At 43.0% G+C, this 24,241-nt stretch overlaps 1 protein-coding gene across 1 annotated transcript in view; it reads left to right on the top strand.

Moving 5' to 3' along the window:
- LOC136571905 (scavenger receptor cysteine-rich type 1 protein M130-like) overlaps window positions 1–24,241 on the top strand; it is a 221,109-nt gene that overhangs the window by 62,492 nt on the left and 134,376 nt on the right. The window contains exon 7 of the mRNA XM_066572522.1: window positions 14,769–15,074. Within this exon, the coding sequence (XP_066428619.1) occupies window positions 14,769–15,074 (306 nt within the window). The remainder of the gene's footprint in view (window positions 1–14,768; window positions 15,075–24,241) is intronic.

Genomic DNA, 24,241 nt, shown 5'->3' with positions numbered 1-24,241 from the left:
TTGTTCCTTTATGTCTGCCTGGATCGTTTAATAAAGACTGAAAGCTTTTAACCCAACGCTAGACTTTCTTCATTCTCCCTGTGCAAGATTGGTGTTTTAGTACAATTCTTTTTTTACATAATATAAAACATGTACAAACTATGGAATCTGGACCAATAAATCTACATCTTCCAATCAGAATAATACTACTATTTTGCTTGCCATGTACTATTAGTTAGAAATCTATAAAGGATAGTATTACACTATATATTATGCAGCGTCTGAAGAGTGGGCCCACAGCCTAGGAGGCAGCGGCATAGAGAAAGGCCTTGTCAAGGGGTTCTACCATCTACTCCCCTGGGGGTAGCTCAGGACCCGACCACAGAACCGCTGGTGATTACAGGGATAGTAAACTGAGGCTACCTGTAGTGCAATTGTCATTCGGGACACCACTGTTCCATCCTCTGCAGTGAATCTCTCACATGTAATAAAGTAGTCCACACACAGGGTATTTTCTGAATGAGAACCATAAACGGTCGATTCGGTTCATTTACCTAAACTTTTGAAATTATATCCAAAAAAACAGTCTTGTACAGAAACAAATTATAGTGGTGTAACAGGGAAGATTATTGGGCATTTGTATAATCCACAGTCTAAGTTATCTGTAAGATTACCCCCCACCCCCCACCCAGCAAACTCTCTCTCTCTCTCCTGTCATACATTCACGTTCCTCTTGCTTAGTAGCAGTTTTCCATTCCTCCAGATGAATGTGGCAATGGTACTTTTTACCCACGTGTTTCCATCATGTTCACTCTCTCTCCAAATGGAAACCATAAGTAGTTTTTTTGCAGAGCTAGGCCCTGGTGGGAACAGCAGACCATCTCTTGGACACTCCCATGTCTCATGATTCTCTCCTTTGATGCTGATTCTGATTCTCTCTCACATAGACATGTGGCCCTTCTTTTATACCGCACACAGGACAAAATGATACATTTCCAAACATGACCAGACATTAACCCTTTTAGTCCTGCAGACATCCAATATGCATAAATCAAATGCACACCACAAACAAGACATTGACAAAATAGTGACACGAGGCAGACAACAGACAAGGAACATTATGGAGGGGCCCCACTAACTGTGGGCCACTAATATATATATATATATATATATATATATATATATATATATATATATATATAATATAAAAAGCTGAAAGCCCTCACTGACTCACAGACTAACTCGCCAAAAGTTCTCCAACTTCCCAATGTCGTAGAAACATGAAATTTGGCGCAAGCATAGATTATCTCCAAAATAGGAAAAGAAATTGGGTCCCAACTCGATTATTCAATTCTAGCGCAAAAGAATTGGCGTCGAAATTTAACGTACATAATCTAAATCACTCACTTCCCAATGTCATAGAAACGGGAAATTTGGCACGAGCATTGATAATGTCATAAATAGGAAAAGTTAATAGGTCTCAACTCGATTATTCAATTCAATGCGCAAAAGAATTGGCGTCAAAATTTTACATACATAATCTTACTCTCTAACTTCCCAATGTTATAGAAACGTGAAATTTGGCAGGAGCATTGATTATGTCATAAAACGGAAAAGCTAATGGGTCCCAACTCGATTATTCAATTCTATTCGCAAAAGAATTAGCGTCCAAATTTTACGTGCGGAATGTAATTTGCTCACTTTCCGGTGTCATAGAAACGTGAAATTTGGCACGAGCATTGATTATGTCATAAATAGGAAAAGCTAATGGGTCCCAACTCGATTATTCAATTCTATGCGCGAAAAATTAGCGTCCAAATTTTACGTACGGAATCTAATTTTTTCACTTTCCAGTGTCACAGAAACGGAAAATTTGGCACGAGCATTGATTATGTCATAAAGAGGAAAAGCTAATGGGTCCCAACTCGATTATTCAATTCTATGCGCAAAAGAATTAGCGTCCAAATTTTACGTGCGGAATGTAATTTTCTCACTTTCCGGTGTCATAGAAACGGGAAATTTGGCACGAGCATTGATTATGTCATAAATAGGGAAAGCTCATGGGTCCCAACTCCATTATTCAATTCTATGCGCAAAAGAATTAGCGTCCACATTTTACGTACATAATCTAAATCTCTCACTTCCCAATGTCATAGAAACATGAAATTTGGCACAAGCATTGATTGTGTCATAAATATGAAAAGTTAATGGGTCCCAACTCGATTATTCAATTCTAAGCGCAAAAGAATTAGTGTCCAAATTTTATGTACGTAATCTAATTCTCTCACTTCCTGATGTCATTTTATATGAAGGAAATGTTGCATGGTTACCTCCACGTGGTGTTTCCTGGGTAATGCAGAGAACTATGCAAAATGGTGAACATATGTTTTTCCTCAGTTTCTCTAAAGTAACCACAACTTCATAAGATTTTCCGTGTGAACACCAGATAAACACCAGTACCAAATTAACTCGGGCGAAGCCGGGTATATCAGCTAGTGTGTATATATATATATATATATATATATATATATATATATATACACATATCCATCCAATGACAACTTGAGAGTTAAGTTAACTCTTGGAATTGCCACCTCTAGGGTAAGATGTTGACACACAAGGAAATTCACTCTAGCACAGTAGAATCGGTTCATTCCTGGTCTCAATTTTATTGTCTTCACAGTAAAAATACTTCAGACAATCAGTGCAGAATGATAAAACAAGTCCTGTCTGTGTAGCCATTAACTGACTGCACAATATCCCCCTCACTCGCAGACACAGGGTCAACCACACATCATTAAACAAAGAACATTTGAATGTATACCATTTTATGGCTTCCATGGACCTTATAGTTGTGTGTCTCATCCCCAGACTAGGAGTCATGTGGGAAGAGCTCACACTTCTCCTAAAAAGCTCTCGCGCACGGCTGCTAGGTAGGCAAACCAAGTTCCAAGGTATCCTGCATGGATGGAGTGGGAGCTTGCCCTTCTACTCCCCTACTCCAGCAAGCTAGACCCATCTCCTGGGTTTTCCACATAATCCAGTGCAGAACAATGCCTATTATATACTCCCCTTTATGCCATGCCTCTTTTCACTAAGCCACATCCCCTTTGTTGAATGAGGTGCAAAAGGTGTCTAAAATGCATAATAAATATCATGTATGTCATTAAAGAAAGGTTGCTTTTTTTTTTAGCAAATTTAGCCACAATTCTAGTGTATCTTGCTTAGTAAATATGCTCCATTATTTTGCAATCTGTTCCAGATTGTGGAAGAATTCTGGATTGTAAGTAATATACATTGGTGTCTCCATGGGTGGTATAACTGATATTCTAAGAACAGCCCGCTAAAGGAAATACAGCAAATGATAAATAGTTAATCATCTTGACAATAAATGTGATTTCACAGGAATATTGTTACGTTCATGTGGGTCGTGGGAACAAGGACCTACACAAATGCAACCTAAATATGGGCTTGAGAAAAAAAAAAGATGATTTGGGACATGCATACATGAGCAGTAGAGATGAGCGAGCACCAAAATGCTCGGGTGCTCGTTGCTCGAGTCTAACTTTTCGTGATACTCGAGAGCTCGTTTCGAGTAACGAACCCCATTGAAGTCAATGGGCGACTCTAGCATTTTTGTATATGACCGATGCTCCGCATAGGTCTTCACTTGTGAAAAACCAGAAAACATCCGAAAGTCATGGAAACACCACAGAAACGGATTGGGAAGGGCATGGGCAGCATGCAGGGCTGCATCTCAAGCTCCCAGGTCTCAGTATTAAGCCACAATAGGGGCTAGAGTCTGCCCCCCCTAACAATTTGTACGTCGAATAAACCCTCATTAGCAAGGCACACCTTTGCTAAGCACCACACTACCTGCAACAAGCCGCAAAAGTGGGCATAAAGGGGACTCAGGTGCCAGCCCCGCACTTCTACACATCTCCACAATGCAGCAATACTCTGTGTGGGAAGTATGTGAGCGGGCCCTGGGTCAGGCTCGGTCCCAGCCTCCATCTTGTATGACCCAAGGTGCTGCGAGTGACATAGCAATGGGGAATCCATGTGTCCACACACTACACATTGTGTTTGGGTGTCGGATACCTCATCGACAAAGCAAGGGGAAAGCCATCTGTACTCTGCACCCTACCCAAGTCAGTCAGTGTCTTTGTGCCAGACAGGTCAAACACCGCTATGGAAAGTCTGTGTGCACCCACAGCATGGGTGGGTCCAAGGAATTTAAAGACAGTACACATAAAGAAATCAGAGTGCCCAAACATGGCAGACTTTCACTGCGCCGAGGACATAAGCCACTGCACAAACCCTCAGCGATCGTGGGCATAGAGCGGACTCCGATGCTAGCGCAGCTGGGAACGTCTCCTTAATGCAGTAACGCTCCTCTTGTTTGTCCCAAAGCAGTGCCCCAGATAGCTGTGGTAACGTGAGAGAAAATACATGTTGGCCTCGCCCCACAATCCATGCCCTAGTCAGTCAGTGTTTTTTTTAGTGCCAGGTAGGTAAAACACCACAATGGGAAGTCTGTGTGCACCCACAGCATGGGTGTGTCCAAGGAACCCAAAGACAGGACACATAAAGAAATCAGAGTGCCCAAACATGGCAGACTTTCACTGCGCTGAGGACATAGGCCTCTGCACAAACCCTCAGCAATCGCGGGCATAGAGCAGACTCCGATGCTAGCGCAGCTGTGAATGTCTCATTAGCACTGTATCGCTCCTCTTCTTTGTCCCAAACAAGTTCCTTTGATAACACGAGAGAAAATACATGATGCCCAGTGCTGATCCCCTGACCACAAGCAGGAGGAGGATGTGGCCTTACAAGGCCAAGAAACCATGACCAGGACCTGCTGTAGCCTGTGTGGGAAGTATGCGAGCGGGCCCTTGGTCAGGCTCGGTCCCAGCAAACACCTTGTGTGACCCGACTGACATAGCAAGGGGAAAATCCATGTGCCCACACACTATTTATTCTGTGTAGGTGTCGGATAGCTCAATCGACACAGCAAGGGGAAAGCCATCTGCACTCTGCCCCCTACACAAGTCAGTCAGTGTCTTTGTGCCAGACAGGTCAAACACCGCTATGGGAAGTCTGTGTGCACCCACAGCATAGGTGGGTCCTAGGCAACCCAAGAAATGAACCATGAAAAAATCAGAGTACCCAAACATGGCAGACTTTCACTGCACCGAGGACATAGACCTCTGCACAAATCCTCAGCAATCGCGGGCATAGAGCGGACTCTGATGCTAGTACACCTGTGAAGGTCTCATTAAATCAGTTACGTTTTCTTTCACCGCTCCAAAGACTGGATTAGCCAGGAAAAAGTTCCACAGGCCCAACCTGGCGCAATTGCAGTAACCCCGGGACATAGGCCTCAGCCCACACCCTTAGCAATCGCAGGCATGAAGCGGACTTCGATGCTAGTACACCTGTGAATGTCTCATTAAATCAGTTACGATTTATTTTGCGGCTCCAATGACTGGATTAGCCAGGAAAAAGTTCCACAGGCCCAACCTAGCGCAGTTGCAGTTCCCCCGGGACATAGGCCTCAGCCCACACCCTCAGGAATTGCAGGCATGAAGCGGACTTCGATGCTAGTACACCTGTGAAGGTCTCATTAAATCAGTTACGTTTTCTTTCACTGCTCCAGAGACTGGAGTAGCCAGGAAAAAGTTCCACAGGCCTAACCAGGCGCAGTTGCAGTTCCCGCGGGACATAGGCCTCGGCCCACACCCTCAGCAATTGCGGGCATGAAGCGGACTTTGATGCTAGTACACCTGTGAAGGTCTCATTACATCAGTTACATTTTCTTTCACTGCTCCAAAGACTGGATTAACCAGGAAAAAGTTCCACAGGCCCAACCTGGCGCAGTTGCAGTTCCCCCGGGACATAGGCCTCGGCCCACACCCTCAGCAATCGCGGGCATAGAGCGGACTCCGTTACTAGCGCAGCTGTGAACGTCTCATTAGCGCTGTATCGCTCCTCTTCTTTGGCCCAAACGAGTTTCTCTGATAACTGTGGTAACACGAGAGAAAATACATGATGCCCAGTGCTGATCCCCTGACCCCAAGCAGGAGGAGGAGGTGGCCTTACAAAGCCAAGAAACCAGGACCAGGACCCGCTGTAGCCTGTGTGGGAAGTATGTGAGCGGGCCCTTGGTCAGGCTCGGTCCCAGCAAACACACTGTGTGACACAAGGTGCCGCGAGTTACATAGCAATGGGCAATCCGGGTCCCCTCACTCTATTCATTCTGTGTTGGTGTTGGATAGCTCAATCGACACAGCAAGGGGGAAAGCCATCTGCACTCTGCCCCCTACCCAAGTCAGTCAGTGACTTTGTGCAAGACAGATAAATCACCGCCATGGGAAGTCTGTGTGCACCCACAGCATAGGTGGGTCCTAGGCAACCCAAGAAATGAACCATGAAAAAATCAGAGTGCCCAAACATGGCAGACTTTCACTGCACCGAGGACATAGGCCTCTGCACAAATCCTCAGCAATCGCGGGCATAGAGCGGACTCCGATGCTAGCGCAGCTGTGAACGTCCTATTAGCGCTGTATCGCTCCTCTTGTTTGTCCCAAACGAGTTTCTCTGATAACTGTGGAGACACAAGGGAAAATACATATTGGCCTCGCCCACAATTCATGCCCTAGTCAGTGAGTGTTTTGGGGCCAGATAGGTAAAACAGATGGGAAGTCTGTGTGCACCCATGGTATAAACAGACCCCTGTAACATTTCAGTAGAAAAGGTATAAGCAGCCCCTAGTAACATTTCGGTAGCAGCAGTATAGGCAGACCCCATTATCATTTCTTTAGCAGCAGTATAGGCAGACCCCAGCACCATTTCTGTAGCAGCAGTATAGGCAAACCCCAGCACCATTTCTGTAGTAGAAGTATAGGCAGACCCCTGAAACATTTCTGTAGCAGCAGTATAGGCAGACCCCTGTAACATTTACATGGTAGAAGTATAGGCAGACCCCTGTAACTTTTACGTGCAGCAGTATGAGCAGTCCCCTGTAACATTTATGTAATAGCAGTATAGGCAGACCCCTGTAACATTTACGTGGCAGAAGTATACGCAGACCCCTGTAACATTTTTGTAGCAGCACTATAGGCAGACCCCTGTAACATTTATGTGGCAGAAGTATAGGCACACCCCTGTAACATTTTCATTGCAGCAGTATAGGCAGACCCCTGTAATATTTACGTGGCTGAAGTATAGGCAGCCCCCTGTAACATTTTTGTAGCAGCAGTATAGGCAGACCCATGTAACATTTTTGTAGCAGCAGTATAGGCAGACCCCTGTAACATTTATGTGGCAGAAATATAGGCAGAGCCCTGTAACATTTTTGTAGCAGCAGTATAGGCAGACCCCTGTAACATTTACATGGCAGACATATAAGCAGACCCCAGTAACATTTTTGTAGCAGAAGTATAGGCAGACCCCTGTAAAATTTACATGGCAGAAGTATAGGCAGACTCCTGTAACATTTTTGTAGCAGCAGTGTAGGCAGACTCCTGTAACATTTTTGTAGCAGCAGTATAGGCAGACCCCTGTAACATTTATGTGACAGAAGAATAGGCAGACCCATGTAACATTAATGTGGCAGAAGTATAGGCATGCAGACCCCAATAAAATTTCTGTAGCAAGAGTATAGGCGAACCTCGGAAACATTGGGGTACCATGAGTGTAGGCGAAGGCCGGAAGAATTAGTTTGATAAGAGTATAGGCGAGGGCCAGAAAAATTAGTGTACCAAGAGTACAAATGTACCTCTGAAAAATTTATCAACCAAGAGGGCAGGTGAAACCCAGAAATATTTTTTGAAAGATACAGCTCACTGTTGCTTAATTTGTAACAGAGCCTGGAGGCAGCCCTGTTAAAAAAATTGGTTCATGTTAAAGTATCAATACTTTTGAAACTTTGAAAAATTGTAAAAAACTGTTAGATGAGCCTTCTGGGCCGCAGAAAAATTGGCAGTTCAGCGTGATGACATGTTGTTTCAGGAGGAGGAGTAGGAGGAGTACTAATATAAGAGACAGATGGACAAAGCTAAATGCCCAGTTTTTGCGGTGATAGAGAAGAGTGCTTTTATCTGCGGTTGCAGCGAAAAGAATCTTTAGGTTCCGCGGCTCTCCGCCGGTGGAGAAGAGAAGTCTGGTGAAATCCAGGCTTTGTTCATCTTAATGCATGTAAGCATGTTGGCACTGGCAGTTGACAGGCGGGTACGCTTATCCGTGATGATTCCCCCAGCTGCACTAAACACCCTCTCTGACAAGACACTAGCGGCAGGGCAAGCAAGCAACTCCAGGGCATACAGAGCAAGTTCGTGCCACGTGTCCAGCTTTGACACCAAATAGTTGTATGGGGCAGAGGCACTCCCTCACCATCTTTTTACAGTGCTCCCTCCGACTCAGCCTTGACTGGGGAGTGGTGACGCAGTCTTGCTGGGGAGACATAAAACTGGCAAAGGCCTTGGAGATTGTTCCCCTGCCTGCGCTGAACATGCTGCCTGATCTCTGCGCCTCCCCTGCTACTTGGCCCCCGGAACTGCATCTTCTGCCACTAGCGCTGTCAGATGGGAAGTTTAGCATCACTTTGTCTATCAGGGCCCTGTGGTATTGCCTCACTCTCGTACCCCTTTTCTCTTCAGGAATGAGAGTGGAAAGGTTCTCCTTGTACCGTGGGTCGTGAAGGGTGTACACCCAGTAATCCGTGCTGGCCAGAATGTGTCTAACGCGAGGGTCACGAGAAAGGCAGCCTAACATGAAGTCAGCCATGTGTGCCAGGGTGCCAGTACGCAAGACATGGCTGTCCTCGCTAGGAAGATGACTTTCAGGATCCTCCTCCTCGTCCACAGGCCATACACGCTGAACAGATGAGAGGCAAGCAGCATGGGTACCCCCTGCAGTGTGCCCAGCTGTTTCTTCCCCCTCCTCCTCCTCCTCCAAAACGCGCTGAGATATAGACATGAGGGTGGTCTGGCTATCATGCGGCATACTGTCATATCCCGTCTCCTGTTATAACCGCAAAGCGTCGGCCTTTATGCCTTGCAGCGAACTTCTCAGCAGGCATGGCAGTGGGATGGTAATGCTAATGATTGCAGTGTCACCGCTCACCATCTGGGTAGACTCCTCAAATTTTCCGAGGACCTGGCAGATGTCTGCCATCCATGCCCACTCCTCGGTAAAGAATTGGGGAGGCTGACTACCACTATGCCGCCCATGTTGGAGTTGGTATTCCACTATTGCTCTACGCTTCTCATAGAGTCTGGCCAACATGTGCAGCGTAGAATTCCACTGTATGGGCACGTCGCACAGCAGTCGGTGCTCTGGCAGATTAAACCGATGCACGGTCCTCTGGGTCCGTGGTAGACTTGCGGAATTGTGCGCAGACGCAGAGCACCTTACCAAGCAGGTCAGATAAGTGTGGGTAGTTTTTCAGAAACCGCTGAACCACCAGATTGACGACATGGGCCAGGCATGGCACGTGTGTGAGGCTGCCGAGCTGCAGAGCCGCCACCAGGTTACGGCCGTTGTCACACATGACCATGCCCGATTGGAGGCTCAGCGGCGAAAGCCAGAGGTCGGTCTGCTCTGTCAGACCCTGCAACAGTTCGGGGGCCGTGTGTCTCTTGTCACCTAAGCAGAGTAGTTTCAGCACGGCCTGCTGACGCTTGCCCACCACTGTGCTGCCGCGCCACACCAACTGCTCGCGATGTGCTACTCACACTTCTTAATTGCAAGGTAGACGTTGCGTAGGAGGAGGAAGAGGGGGTGGTTTAGAGGAGGTGGCATAGACCGCTGCAGATACCAGCACCGAGGAAGGACCCGCTAATCTGGGTGTGGGTAGGACGTGAGCGGTCCCAGGCTCTGACTCGGTCCCAGCCTCCACCAAATTCCCCCAATGTGCCTCCAGGGAGATATAGTGGCTCTACCCGCCAGTACTTGTCCACATGTCTGTGGTTAAGTAGACCTTCCCAGTAACCGCATTGGTGAGGGCACGATTTATGTTGCGGGAGATGTGCTTGCGTAGGGCTGGGACAGCACACCGGGAAAAATAGTGGCGGATGGGGACCGATTAGCGCGGGAGCACCGCCGCCATCATGTTTTTGAAAGCCTCCATTTCCACAAGCCTGTACGGCAGCATCTCCAGGCTAATTAATTTGGCAATGTGCACGTTTAAAGCTTGTGCGTGCGGGTGCGGGTGCGTGGCGGTGTATTTGCGCTTTCGCTCCAATGCTTACACTAGCGACAGCTGAACACTGCGCTGAGAGACATTGCTGGATGGGGTGGAGGACAGTGGAGGTGAGGGCGTGGATGCAGGCCGGGAGGCGCTCGTGCCTGTGTCCTGAGAGGGGGGTTGGATCTGTGTGGCAGGTTGGGGCACAGGGGAAGAGGCAGTGGTGCGAAGCGGAGGCGGAGAACGGCCTTTGTTCCACCTTGTGGGGTGCTTGGCCATCATATGCCTGCGCATGCTGGTGGTAGTGAGGATGGTAGTGGTGGCTCCCCGGCTGATCTTAGTGCGACACAGGTTGCACACCACTGTTCGTCGGTCGTCCGCGCTCTCAGCGAAAAACATCCACACCTTTGAACACCTAGCCCTCTGCACGGAGGTTTTGTGCGCGGGTGTCCTTTGGGAAACAGTTGGGGGATTCTTCGCTCTGGCCCTGCCTCTACCCATGGCCACCCCAATGCCTCTTCCAACCTGTCCTGCTGCTGCACTTGCCTCCCCCTCTGAAGACCTGTTTTCAGTAGGCTTAGCAAACCAGGTGGGGTCAGTCACCTCATCGTCCAGCTGCTCTTCCTCCGAATCCTCTGTGCGCTCCACCCTCGGACTTACTGCCCTTACTACTACCTCTCTGATAGACAACTGTGTCTCATCATCATCATCCTCCTCCTCACCCATTGAAAGCTCTTGAGACAGTTGCCGGAAGTCCCCAACCTCATCACCAGGACCCCGGGAACGTTGAGCATCGGTCACGACAAACTCCTCAGGTGAGAGAGGAGCCATTTTTTCCCACTCAAGGCAGGGACCCGAGAACAGTTCCTGGGAGTCTGCCTGCTCCTCAGAATATGCCATTTTCATGGAGTGAGGAGGCTGGGAGGAAGGAGGAACAGCAGCCAGAAGATTCAGAGTTGCAGCAGAGGACTGCGTAGAAGACTGGGTGGACGATAGATTGCTGGATGCACTTTCTGCCATCCACAACAGGACCTGCTCACACTGCTCTGTTTGTAATAAAGGTCTACCACATGGACCCATAAATTGTGATATGAAGCTGGGGACCCCAGAAACTTGCCTCTCTCCTAATCCCGCAGCAGCTGGCTGTGATTCACCTGGACCAGGAACTCGGCCTGTGCCCACACCCTCACTTGGACCTCCGAGTCCTCGTCCGCATCAATGTCCACGTCCTCTACCCCTACCCCTCATCATGGCGGATTATGAATAGAGCAGGGGCCAAATAAATTACCCCACTCTACAGCACTGACAACTGGGCCTTAATTCACTGCACACAGAGGCTTGTAGATAGCGAAGGCTCTATGCTGTGACTAGGAAAAAGTAACTCGCTGTCTCACGCTGATACCTAGGGGTAATTTACTGCTTGCAGAGACTAGTAGACTATAGAGGCTGTGTGGAGTGGGAGAAGTCTGTAAAGCCAGTGGATAGTGCTGGTAACTGCAGCGATCTCAACCCCACCAACGGAAATGGTATTGTGGGACGCTCTGCAGAGCAGCTGAGCTGAAATACTTTGCAGTGGCCCCAGTAATATTACAGTACTCTTTAGCGGTGAGACCGCGGTCTAATTCACTGCAGACAGAGAATTGTATAAATAATTATGGAATTATTTGCGTACACTTTCATGCTGACAGCGGTATTGTAACGCAAACTCCAGCCAGAAAAAAATAATACGGAAGGCTGCAAACAGGCCTAGCTATGAAATAGTGAATCAGTACAACTCCCAGCAGGCACCCAGCAAAATGGAGACGGTGAGATGCAGCCCAATGAAGGAGCTGTTTTTTTTGTGTTTGAAAAAGAATACAGGCTGTATACTGTCTATATCACTTTCCCTCTAAAAGTGGCTATGTTGGCCCTACACTGTGCGTATAATTCACTGCAGACACAGACCGGTGTAAATAATTATGGAATTATTTGCGTACACTTTCACGCCGGCAGCAGTATTGTAACACAAACTGCAGCCAGAAAAAAATTATACAGAAGGCTAAAAACAGGCCTAGCTGCGTAATATTGAAGCACTACAACTCCCAGCAGCCACCCAGTAAAATGCACATGGTCAGAGGTAGCCCTAAGAAGGACCGTTGGGGTTCTTGTAGACAGGATCCTACACTACCACTGTCCCTATCTTAGCAGCACTTTCCCTATACTCTGTATAATTGACTGCAGACTGAGAGCGCTATAGCTGTAATAACCTGCACAGCCCGAGATGAAAAAAGTTTTTTTTTTTTTGTGCAAAACTGCTCCCAGCAGCCACAACAGTAATGCACATGGTAAGATGTGGTCCTAAGAAGGAGCGTTTGGGTTCTTGAAGACAGGAATCCTACACTACCACTTTCTCTATCTCAGCAGCACTTTCCCTAATCTCTCCCAGTGTGTATCTGAGGCAAGCCGCGGGCGGGACTGCTTTAAATACTCGGCGGTCACTTGACCTCGCCAGCCACTTACTGCAGGGGGTGGGATAGGGCTGGCACATCACAGGAGGAAGTGGTAATGCATTCCCTACATGCCTATTGGCTAGAAAATGGCGTTAAACATGCACGGAAGGAAGTGGAATTCACTCAAGCACAGCGTGGTGCTCGTCTCAAGTAACGAGCATCTCGAGCACCGTAATGCTCGAACAAGCATCAAGCTCGGACGAGTGTGCTCGCTCATCTCTAATGACCAGACATCAACATCAAACAAGCATAAATCAGATATGCATGCAAACACCCACAGGGAAAACAAGGGCTTGCGACACAACAAAACACCAAAAGGCCTCATACTTACCAATGTACTAAACAACAAGACATATGTAAATGTCAATAAGAATGTATGAGGTATTGGTCTGTATTTTGGCCAGAACACACAAGCTCACAAGCCCATGTCAAGGGTCCTCATTGTCTTGTGACCCCATACAGTAACTAGACAACTACAACAAAGGAAAAGGGGTCCCTGCTTACAACCAGGGTGAATAACCCAATAGGGACAGCCATATGCTGGAACACAGGGGCAACTGCATCACCCTTGATGGTAATAAGCCGGAGCACTGGACAAGGGAAATGAAACATAATATACAGTGTCTGTAGGTGTTGACAATTCACACCTAGTCAACAACTACAGACCTATTTATAACACAACCCTGTTCACACCAAGTGACTACAAGACAAAGGCAACACCACACAGAATAAGCCATAGTTCCCACCAAGTGCAGTCCACACCTTCAGACATACACTGAACACGAATTTACCAGAATGGAAACCCCATTCAGAAGCTCATGCATGCATAGATAAACAGGAGCTAGTTAAAGTGTCCACACACATAGAAAGGGACAAGAGCATCAGACACTCATTGTTTGTTTGTTTTTTGCCTTCCTCTGGATCAACAAGAGGGGTGAAAACAGGCTGAACTGGATGAATATTGTCTCCCTACAGCCTAATATACTGTGTTACTAATCTAATTTAATAGGAACATAGTTTTATATATCACCCATCTATGTACAAGACATCAGATATCTAGAGGCTGCGCCTGATAAAGGGGAAGGGAGCTGGGGTCTGCAGAACATGCAGACTGGGAGATCTGATGTCCTGGCCATCTTCAGTGAATGTAGAAGGAGCAGCTCAAACAAGCAGCATGCATGACACAAACCACCAAGCGCAGAGAGGAAATTACGTAAATACATAAAAGTTCCAGCGCCCGCTAGCAAAAGGGGATGGTACTTATTTGCACGGAATGCTGGTGATAGGCTGTCTGGAGCAATCCACGCACACAGCCAGCTCAATCATCCCACCCCTGTGGAAGTGTGCCACTGGAAAGCCATAGAAATACAGGTCCCAGCAGCAACACATAGTAAATATGTTGCAAACGTCACACATCATATAAGAAAGTATCTGAACAGTTATTATTAGGAAAACTATAAAAATAATGGGGCAGATTTACTACTCCTGTCTAAGCGCACTCTCACGCAAGTGTTGTAAATCGATGCTTTTCGTTTTTACTGCGTATTTTGTGCAGTAAGAACGGAGGGAAAGCAAGCTGATGACATCACCATTCTTTCAACCCTACTGGTGTAAATGGTATTCAGTGTTAATAAAGGCTCTAAAACGCTGTACATGAATATCAAAAGAAAAATTGTATTACTGCATCTGTAGAAGTTCAATTCATTGTAATAAAGTTTTACTTAACGCACACAGTGACACAATGAACACTGTAAGAAAAAAAAAAGTACAACAGCAGAGCTGTGCGTTTTTCGTCATCCCATCCCCAGGAAAAAGTTTTATAAAAAGCTTATAAAATATTGTATATGCCCCCAAATATTACCAATAGAAACTACAGGTCATCCCACAAAAAAAGCCTTCAGACAGCCCCATTAATCAGAGAATAAACACAGTTATGTTGGTCGTGAGAATTATATTTGAAGAATTTTTCATTTGTTAAAGTTTCAGATAGAAATTGTGTATTATTGCCAGTACAAAATGGAAAAATTACACCTATTTAAAATACTGCATCATAAGTAGGTGTTTATCACATGTAGGTATGTGTATATATAAAACCATCCATTTTCTTACAGAACTTTTGGATCTCCGCCTGGTAGATGGAGCACATGAATGTGAAGGGTGGCTGGAGGTGTATTATAATGGAAGCTGGGGATCAGTGTGTAATAATGTAATGCCAGTCTTATCAGTCTCTGTTATCTGCAAACATCTGAATTGTGGATCAAAAGGTCATCTAGAGGCAGGAAGATATGGTGTTAGGAAAAGACCCTTCTGGGTGGATCATATTAACTGCACCAAGTATAGCAACCTGCTATGGGAATGTCCATCATCTCCATGGAATATAAACTCCTGCACTAATAGAGAACTTGCTTATATAGTATGTGAGTATCTGTATTATTATACTTTTTAGAATGTATCATATGTATCACCTTTCTTTTGTGTTTATTATGTTGTGTATTTGACAAGTATCTATAATGTAATTATGCCACAAAGTGCTTTCTCCATTTTTCTGCACTTTCAGCTACTGTATGTAGAATTGTATATATAAAATGCTACGGCAAAAATATATGGTCGTCTAAGAGTGTACCTTGTGAAGGACGTCATATGACCCATGATGTCATATGATGGAAGATTTAAATGACAGAGCCCACACAGTTATGGATTCATCAAAGAATTCCTACCTGATGGGTATCAGGCATCTTTATTTATAACCCCCTTACATTGGGGTGTCACAACATCATTGGACAATTAACTATGCAAACATGTTCATTGGTTACATCTCATTATTCTTAGAATAGTTTCTAAATTCCTAGAAATATAATAGTTCATTGGACAGTTCTCAATCCTTCATTTGCATATTCTTTAAGAAACTATTAAGTCGCAGTGAATAACCTCTTGACAAAGTTCCAAGTTGCGCAGTAGAAACTTCTTAAAGTTTTTATCTCATCTTAGCATATGTGTCCCTGTACATAGCTAAGAGCATGGTCACATGGTTACATTTCATGATTATTCAGTGGCGTAGGTAATAATTCAAATATCATATATATGTGAGTGCGTGTGTGTATATATATATATATATATATATTATTAAATCACTTTTTATTGAAAAGTTTTCATTTACAGTGCATTTGCAACAGATTCTTAAATGTCCTTTTGTGCTTTAATAACATATAAAATGTCTATTCATTTCCATAAAAAGAATCAGAGAGACAGATAGGTCCTCACCACTATGTATAGTTCACTGTAGAGAACCTTGCTAAATGGTATTTGTTGTATCTAAAACATAACTTTTAATAATTATATGAAAAAATTTAAACACTAGTGAAGACCACAACTGAAATTGTACAAACAAATATAGAACATATATGTATGGCAATAGTGAACCCTCTGTATACTAAGACTATTACTGCTTAGCTCTATAGCGAGTCTACAGATAAATATAAGACAATATTGGCATTCTGCCTGTTTAGCAAAAGTTCAGCATTTTTTTTTTAAATGGCTGTTGACATTACTTTAATTTCATGAACAGTATTTCTATTACCAAGGTCAGTATTTGACAATTGTTGATGACCAGTCTCACTTGGATTTACAAAGTTTTTTAGATTGCTAGCTCTTTTGCGTCCTGTTTAGCATGAACCAAGTATCTTTGTAGAACATCTGTGTATGTTTTAAATTTTCACATCATCTTTGCGGTGTATTTTCTAAGACATCTTGTCACCATGATTCTCAGCAAATAAAATAAGCTGCATAATGCTGAACTCATTTGTAGAGGTACTCTTCTTGTGAATATACACAGCAGGTAAAGCTGGTGGGAACAAACCCATTATCAAGCAAAGTTCCTCAGGCATATTGCATCTTAAATCTTCAAACAGATAACTGTAAGGGACGCGAGTGGCATCCTCAAAAACTGCTAAGAAGTAACACATCTTCCTGCGGTACGTCTGTCTCACTAGTGTAACAACTTGCAATTTATCACAAGAGTTATTAAAAATAAGCGCATACTTGGTGTTTAAATTTATCATTTGGCTTTTTTTACCTTGGCAGAATATATTCTGCACAGGATAGAAAATGCTCAGACTTCTGTTATGTACATACTTGGTAAATGCTTTTTCTATTCCACTGTTCTCACTAGAGCTCTCCATGAGATCATCAACAATAGTCAAATTTACCTTAAGAGGTGGAAATAAGTTGTAATCTATAAAGGTCTGGAAAAGACCCTTGATAAACCTGATGCTAGGAGAAGAAGCAGACAGTTCATCATACAGTTGTTGCCAGCGTGCATTAAACCAAACAATATTATTGGGTTTCTGCAATATATGTGTTGCGGAGTTATGTAACAGTTGCTTTACAATGTAACTTTTCCCAGAGTTAGATGGTCCTGCTAAAATACGTGAGAAGGGGCATTGCTAGTGCGTGTCCTCCATATCACCATTAATAACCGTGAGGTAATATTGCAATTATGTGTAACAACCATCTCCTCACATGATTTCACAGTTTGTGTAGTGCTGACGTACCAGTGACCCGATACTTCTCATTTCTTACAAAACCTGGTTAGGAAAAGAAGTAGTTAGCCCTTCATATAATTTTGCCAGCATGCATAAAATCAAACAATAGTACAGGGTTGCGGGTATGTGTGTGCCTGGAGTTGGGTGTTTCACAGTAGCTGAACTAATATCCATAAGGCAGGGTTGTAAAATCATCTAATAGATGATTTTTTGTATAAACACGCCTCTGTGTTTTGCGCAGCGACCTTGTTTTGATGCCCCAATACTTCCTATTTTTTTACAAAACCTTAGCTGCTCTACACTGATAGTTTTCTGTGTTTCAGAGGATGTAATGCAAGGATAATCCAAAACTAAATCTTTCAGGCTGCCAAAATTTAGGAGCACCCAATTGCCAACATTTAAAGTTATCACTTTAACTTTTAACAGTGTTAGCTGTGTTCAGCTTGTATTCATAGGTTTTTCGGCCCCCAGATACAAACTCTGTGACAGAATCTGTGTCATGGTAAAGACAGTGTTCCTGCAGTTTGTCCAGGGCTCTAGTCGAGCGTAGGCTGTTGTAAAATATGCTATAAAGATGTTGGTATTTTTTTTGACCACGTGGTACTCTATTGTGTATTTCCATGTGATGTTGGCTGCTTCATAATCGATAATATTCAGGCCTGCAATTTTGTAGAGGAGTAGAAACACATACTCAAAGAGTTCATCAGGGTCACAATGCTGGTACACAGAAGATATGGTTTCGGCACAAACGTTCCCACAATGAATTTATGAAAAACTAGGAAATTTGTCTTTTAGCAGGATTTGCACCTACTTCGTCCCTATGCAATTTCACACCTTCCTGTTCAAGAAAACAGTCAATGTATTCATTTCTCTAAACATCCTCCATGCACCAATCAGGGTGCCCTGAAGGCTCTTGTGTATCCCTAAGATGCAGTTTAATGAAGGATACGAACAGGACATCCGATGTTTCTGGAAAATGCCAAATTTTGTAGGCATGTGCTATCTTGTAGCCTTTCTCCACAGCCATCTCCAGCTCTATTGTGCACCAAGTACCAATCAGAGAGTGCTCTTCATTGGCATGCGTACATTGCTCTGGCTGTGAATTTAGAGCGCATGTGTAGTATAGGTGAAACCTCAATTTATGATTCATTTTCACCAGCAGTAGCGGAACAAATAAATCTGTCGGCGGGTATACTTTAACTTATGTTTTGCCAAAGTAATTTTTGATGTAGCCAAAATTTTCATTAATGATTGTCAGGTGTAGGGTGTAGGATAAGTCTTTGTCTTGTTCACAAAGGGGTACAGACTAGTGAAATTATAATAACTTATTGTCTCCCCCCTCAGCCGGTCTGTGGTATAACTTTATGGCGTTCATTTTGCCGCTATAAAGGGCATCACGGGGGTCAAGTTATATTGGGAACTGAATTTTAGGAAGAAACGCCTAAAGGCACAAATCATTCTAAACCCTTTTTCGGTAGTCATGCCCCCATAAAACTCATACAGTGCATCCTGTGTGTTGTAAAGAGCATTTTTTAAGCTAAAAAAGCCTGGAATAGTTGACTTTACTTGGTTATAGTGACATTATTTTCACCATTTTCATTGTAGCAGATGGGAAATCCATGGTAAAAACAACCCTGAAATTCAAACACAATATGTCGGCAGTCAACATATGCATATCCCGTCTAAAGAATAGCTACTGACTCTCTTAACTGCTCCTTAATGTGTACTGTATGACTATGTTTTCGCTGTTAGACACGTACAACAGCCATTGAATAGCTGAGGTTGACTAACGTTTTTTGGCCTTGTGGTAATTATCAGAGTGCAAAATAGCGTTAGTGTCTTCAGGCAGAAATGTAAACCAGTATATCACCATGCAAACAGACCCCAGGTGCTGGAACAGGTCAACGCAATAAGTCACACTAACGCTTTCGTTTTTTTCTTCACAATACCTTGTAATTGTTTTTTCAGCCATCTCCATTACACGATCTCTGTAACGTCCACAAGCCTGCCTCAATACCTCGACATGCTGCTTCCAGTAAGCTTTTAGCTCCGAGTTAAAATCAAAAGTACAGTCTTTTTGTGTCTCATACCACACCATGAACTTGTATTTATCATCAGGCATCGTGTACTTGGGTTCGTAATATTTAGCATCCAGTAGGCGACTAATATAATTTTGGTTTTCCTCAGTGTTGAAAAATTGTGGGAAATGACCCTTTGGCCCTGAAAAACTCATAGCCTGTGGTAACTTGCTAAACTTCATGGGTATGAAATTAAGAGAATTTATGAACTCCAAGTTCAATTTAGGTAACGTCACACACAAATGCAGTCCACCTTGAGTGATCATTTTTATATGCATTTTTTGACAATCAACTCCTTAACAATAAAACAAGCATCGTACCTACCAGCATTGTGGGCAATAAAGGTGCAATCTGTAAAATCGCCGCTGACAAAGAACTGTACAAAATCGCGGATACATGCTTTACTCTCAGACTCCCAGGAATCTGCACTGTACATTGCATAGATAATATACAGGGGTGTAACTATAGAGGGTGCAGGGGATGCGGTTGCACCTGGGCCCAGGAGCCTTAGGGGGCCCCATAAGACCTCAGTTCTCCATATAGGGAGCCCAGTACTATGAATAAAGCATTGTAGTTTGAGGGCACCATTACAGGTTTTGCATTGGCGCCCAGAAGCTTCAAGTTACACCTCTGATAATATATGATGCTTCTTCAACCCCTCCCCTCGGGTTGTAATGTTGCATATAACACAAGAGGCCATCAAATTTCTGCACCTGCGTTTTACAAACATTACAGCACAGACCATCACATTTATAACTCTTTGAGCGTTTAAGTACATCACGATAACAACAACTGCAAAATATATGTTAGTCTGGCAAAACATCTTATCCATGGCAGGTAATTTCTTGTGGCGATTTAAAAAATCAGATGAGTGACAAAACACGTGGCAGCTAGGGCAGCGGAACAGTGATCCCCAACTTTCGGCACACACGTCTGTCTGACAAGCTGCACAAAAGTACTGACGAGTGATTATTTTGTGGTGAAAAACAGAAGTATAGTGATCACAAAAGTAACTGTCCCTCAAAAAAACTTTTATATTCATTATGCTATAGTAATGATTAGCATGGTGCAGGATTCACACAGCTGTACCACCATCTGCTTCACTTGTGTGATAATAACGCCAATCACCATGACTGTGGTCCTGCACCCTTAGGGCTCCTACCCACTAGCGTTTTTTTTTTAATGCTGCAACATTGCTGCTTTTTTGTAACGCGATTGTTAATGGGACATTCTAATGTTAAAAATGTATCGCACGTTTGTGCTTAGCGATTTTTGTGTGATGCGTTTTTAACATTAGAAAGTCCCATTGACATTTGCGTTAAAAAACCGTAGCAATTTTGCAGCGTTAAAAAAACTCAAGTGGGTAAGACCCAGTATGGTTATGCCCAGGTATTTCTCAAAAGCCGTAATATCGCTAGAGCTCACTAGCTGGTTTTGGGAATGTCCAAATTTTTATGTAACTGCCTGGCCCGTTTCAATAAAACACCATCATCAACAGCACCCGCCTCTTACAATGAATATAGACAGGCCGCTAAACACAAGTTAAAGTCATACAACCAGCACATTTTCTGCTTGATGATCTGTAAATTATGGACTTCAAACATTTCCTACACTTCGTATCGCCTCTTTTGTTTTTGTTTTTAAGGACCATAGGTTTCAAACAATCACCAGCTAGACACTCTGCATTACTCTGTAATGTGTTGGCCACATCATTTAAGAAGCTTTTTACATCAACATCATCTCTGGACTGTTTTAATGAATAAACAGTGTCCAGCGTGCGGCCTCCTTCAAGTTTTAGATGTACAGAATCCCTGGGTTGTATATCCCGCCTGATTCTGTTAAGTAAAGATTGAACGCTATGTTCCTCAATAACAGCTTCTACAAATGAGTGTATACTTTGTAAATTCAAAAAGCGGAAATGATCGTCGTGTTCAATTACATTGAAGTAAACTTCACAATGTTTATTAAAAAATGCTGTAGAAATACTGAAGCATCAGCAGGCTGCTCATTTCGCTCAGCCACCATGCAACCATATTCTTTCGGTGGGGTTGGGGTAGAGGTTGCAATATTTACAAATTGTTTGGGTGAATTTGGACTGCGGAGTATGCATGGCTGGCTCCAGACTTTGCGGGGTGGTTCTGGCAAGTGTTTTTTGCTGTCTTCTGGTGGCTAACGACCAAGCGGTTAAGCACAATATTTTTATGATTTTTTAACAGCGCTTCTGTACATACACTACTTTAGGGACAAGATGAGGGTCTAATCACTGCATTTCATTTAAAATGTCTGATATGCATACGGGTGGTAATTAAGAGAGTCAACAATTCTGTGTGCTTTCGGTCTTTTTGCGCCTTTGTGCTCCTCAAATGATTGTCTCTTTCTATGGCTTATAGTATTAGAAGTACGCCTAGCTAGCGGCGGCTGTGTATCATCCCGTGCTGTGATTATAGTGTTAGCGGTTGGATTAGCTAGCTAGCGGCTCTCCATCTAAAATGAAACAAGCATGATTAATATATCAGCCCTCATTTCTAATGATGCATATGGCTGAAAGAAATTACAGTTTATATAAACACATTATTTATGCTTAATCATATATTACGAGAAACTAATCTAAATATTAAAAAAATACATCGTCATCACAATATCAGTCTATACTGTACAAAAATTATGGGTCAGATGTTAAAAATATAGCAGCTATAGCAATAACAAGGGTCACATCATTACTAAACCAAACAAATATTATGGAACAGTTGTTAAAATGTACATAGCTGAGCATGGAAATGCAATATAAATATAAAAAATACATGACAATATAAACAAGACGTTTATTCTTATTCATCTAACACAAAAACTAATAAAAACATAGAGATAATAAAAATACAATATGAATATTATTAATACAGTAACATCGCAACAACAATCTAGACCACGCAAAATTATGGGTCAGATATTAAAAATATACATAGCTGTAACATTTGCACAGGCTGGAGATACAATATGAATATTAACTCCTTAATGATGCGGCCCTTTTTTTCCCATTTTTACTTTTTTTCTCACCCTTTTAAAAAATTGTAACTCCTTAATTTAACCATTGATGTAGCTGTCTGAGGGTTGTTTTTTGCGGGTGAAGTTGTATTTTTCATTGGTACTATTTAATGTACCATATAATGTACTGAAAAAACTTACAAACAAAATTACAGGTCAGATATTAAAAGTATACATAGCTGTAACATTCCAGCAGGCACAAGCTGGAGATACAATATGAATATTAAAAATACAGAACCGTCGCAACATCAATTTAGACGACACAAAAATTATGGGTCAGATATTACAAATATACATAGCTGTAACATTCGCGTAGGCACAGGCTGGAGACACAATATAAATATTAAAAATACATGACAATGTAAACAATACGTTCATACTTATTTATCTTATTAAATACTTATTTATACTTATTAAAAACTAATAAAACATGACATATATTAAAAAATACAATCTAAATATTAAAGATACAGCATCATTGCAATATCAGCCTGGACCGTACAAAATTATGGGCCAAATATTTAAACTATTCCAACTATAGCAATAATGGGGGTCACATCATACTAAACCATACAAAAATTATGGAACAGGTGTTAAAATATAAAATGCTGAGCACGGAGATGCATATCTAATAACTATTAAAAATACATGACCATATACACAAGACGTTGTATAAAAGACTTATATTACCTTTTCACCAGAGTGTGGCAGGGTCCAAGTGCTCTCTGTAGAGTAAGCTGTTTGTGATGAATTGATTTACTTACTCCTTATATACATTTTGTTTTTTCAATATTCCTAGGCATGCCCGTGACTTGATTGTATGGATAAAATGTATCTTCTTACATACTTTCATAGCATCGCTAGATAATTAAGGCCTTCTGCAATTAAACAGTTTTGTCTATGCTGCATCTGGTATCTCTTTTACTCATTTTATTTTTCTTAACGTTTCACTGTACTTAATTCTGGAGGCCCGAAGGTCACAGGATAACTTACAAGGCAACATCTGGTTGTTTCATTTATGGGTCATGCAGGTTAAGCACCTGGTGACTGAATTGAATTTGTTACTTAGTTAAAAGGCCATCTGTAATTAAACAGTGTAGGTCAGTCTGTGTTCTGTCTGTGTTAGCTCTATGGCCAGAGACAGACTGCACAGCTATTAGCCATTATTACACTCCCAAAGACAGTGCATCCTGTAGTGGGATTGATAGGCTGTATTCATCTATCAGACATAAGAAAATGTAGATCCGGCTAACTTTAGGCCCATCTTGCTACTTAATTGTGATATTAAAATATACGCAAAAACCATTGCCCGTAGACTCCTAAAAATCCTACCCGACATAGTGCACTCAGACCAGGTGGGTTTCACTAGTGGGAAACAGGCATCAGATGCGACCAGAAGAATCCTAAATCTGATCCACGAAAATTCCAAGACACAATCCCCCTCAATACTGGTGGCCCTGGATGCTGAAAAGGCATTCGACCGCCTGCACTGGCAATTTGCCTTTTCGACATTAAATAAATTTGGATTTAGTGGCAATATTTTTAACGCAATAACAGCATTATATACAGTTCCATCTGCAAAAGTATTGGTCGACGGAACTTTATCAAATTCCTTCTCTATAACCAACGGCACTCGCCAAGGCTGTCCTTTATCACCCTTACTATTTACATTGGTCATGGAACCCCTGGCTGAACACATTAGAAATAACCCAGACATACACGGCATACACGCAGGATCTCGCCAACACAAAATTAGTCTATTTGCAGACAATATCTTACTCACACTCACAAACCCACTTCAGTCCCTCAGGAAAGTACACCATACCCTATCCGAATTCGCAGAGGCATCCTTTTACAAACTAAATATCACTAAATCTCAAATCCTGGGCATGTACATAAATGAAAAGCTAAAACAAGACATTA

Source organism: Eleutherodactylus coqui, chromosome 6, assembly GCF_035609145.1.
Source record: "Eleutherodactylus coqui strain aEleCoq1 chromosome 6, aEleCoq1.hap1, whole genome shotgun sequence".
In the NCBI taxonomy this organism is placed as follows: Eukaryota; Metazoa; Chordata; class Amphibia; order Anura; family Eleutherodactylidae; genus Eleutherodactylus; species Eleutherodactylus coqui.
Note: the sequence above shows the minus strand (reverse complement) of the source record. Positions and strands in the feature narration are given on the sequence as shown.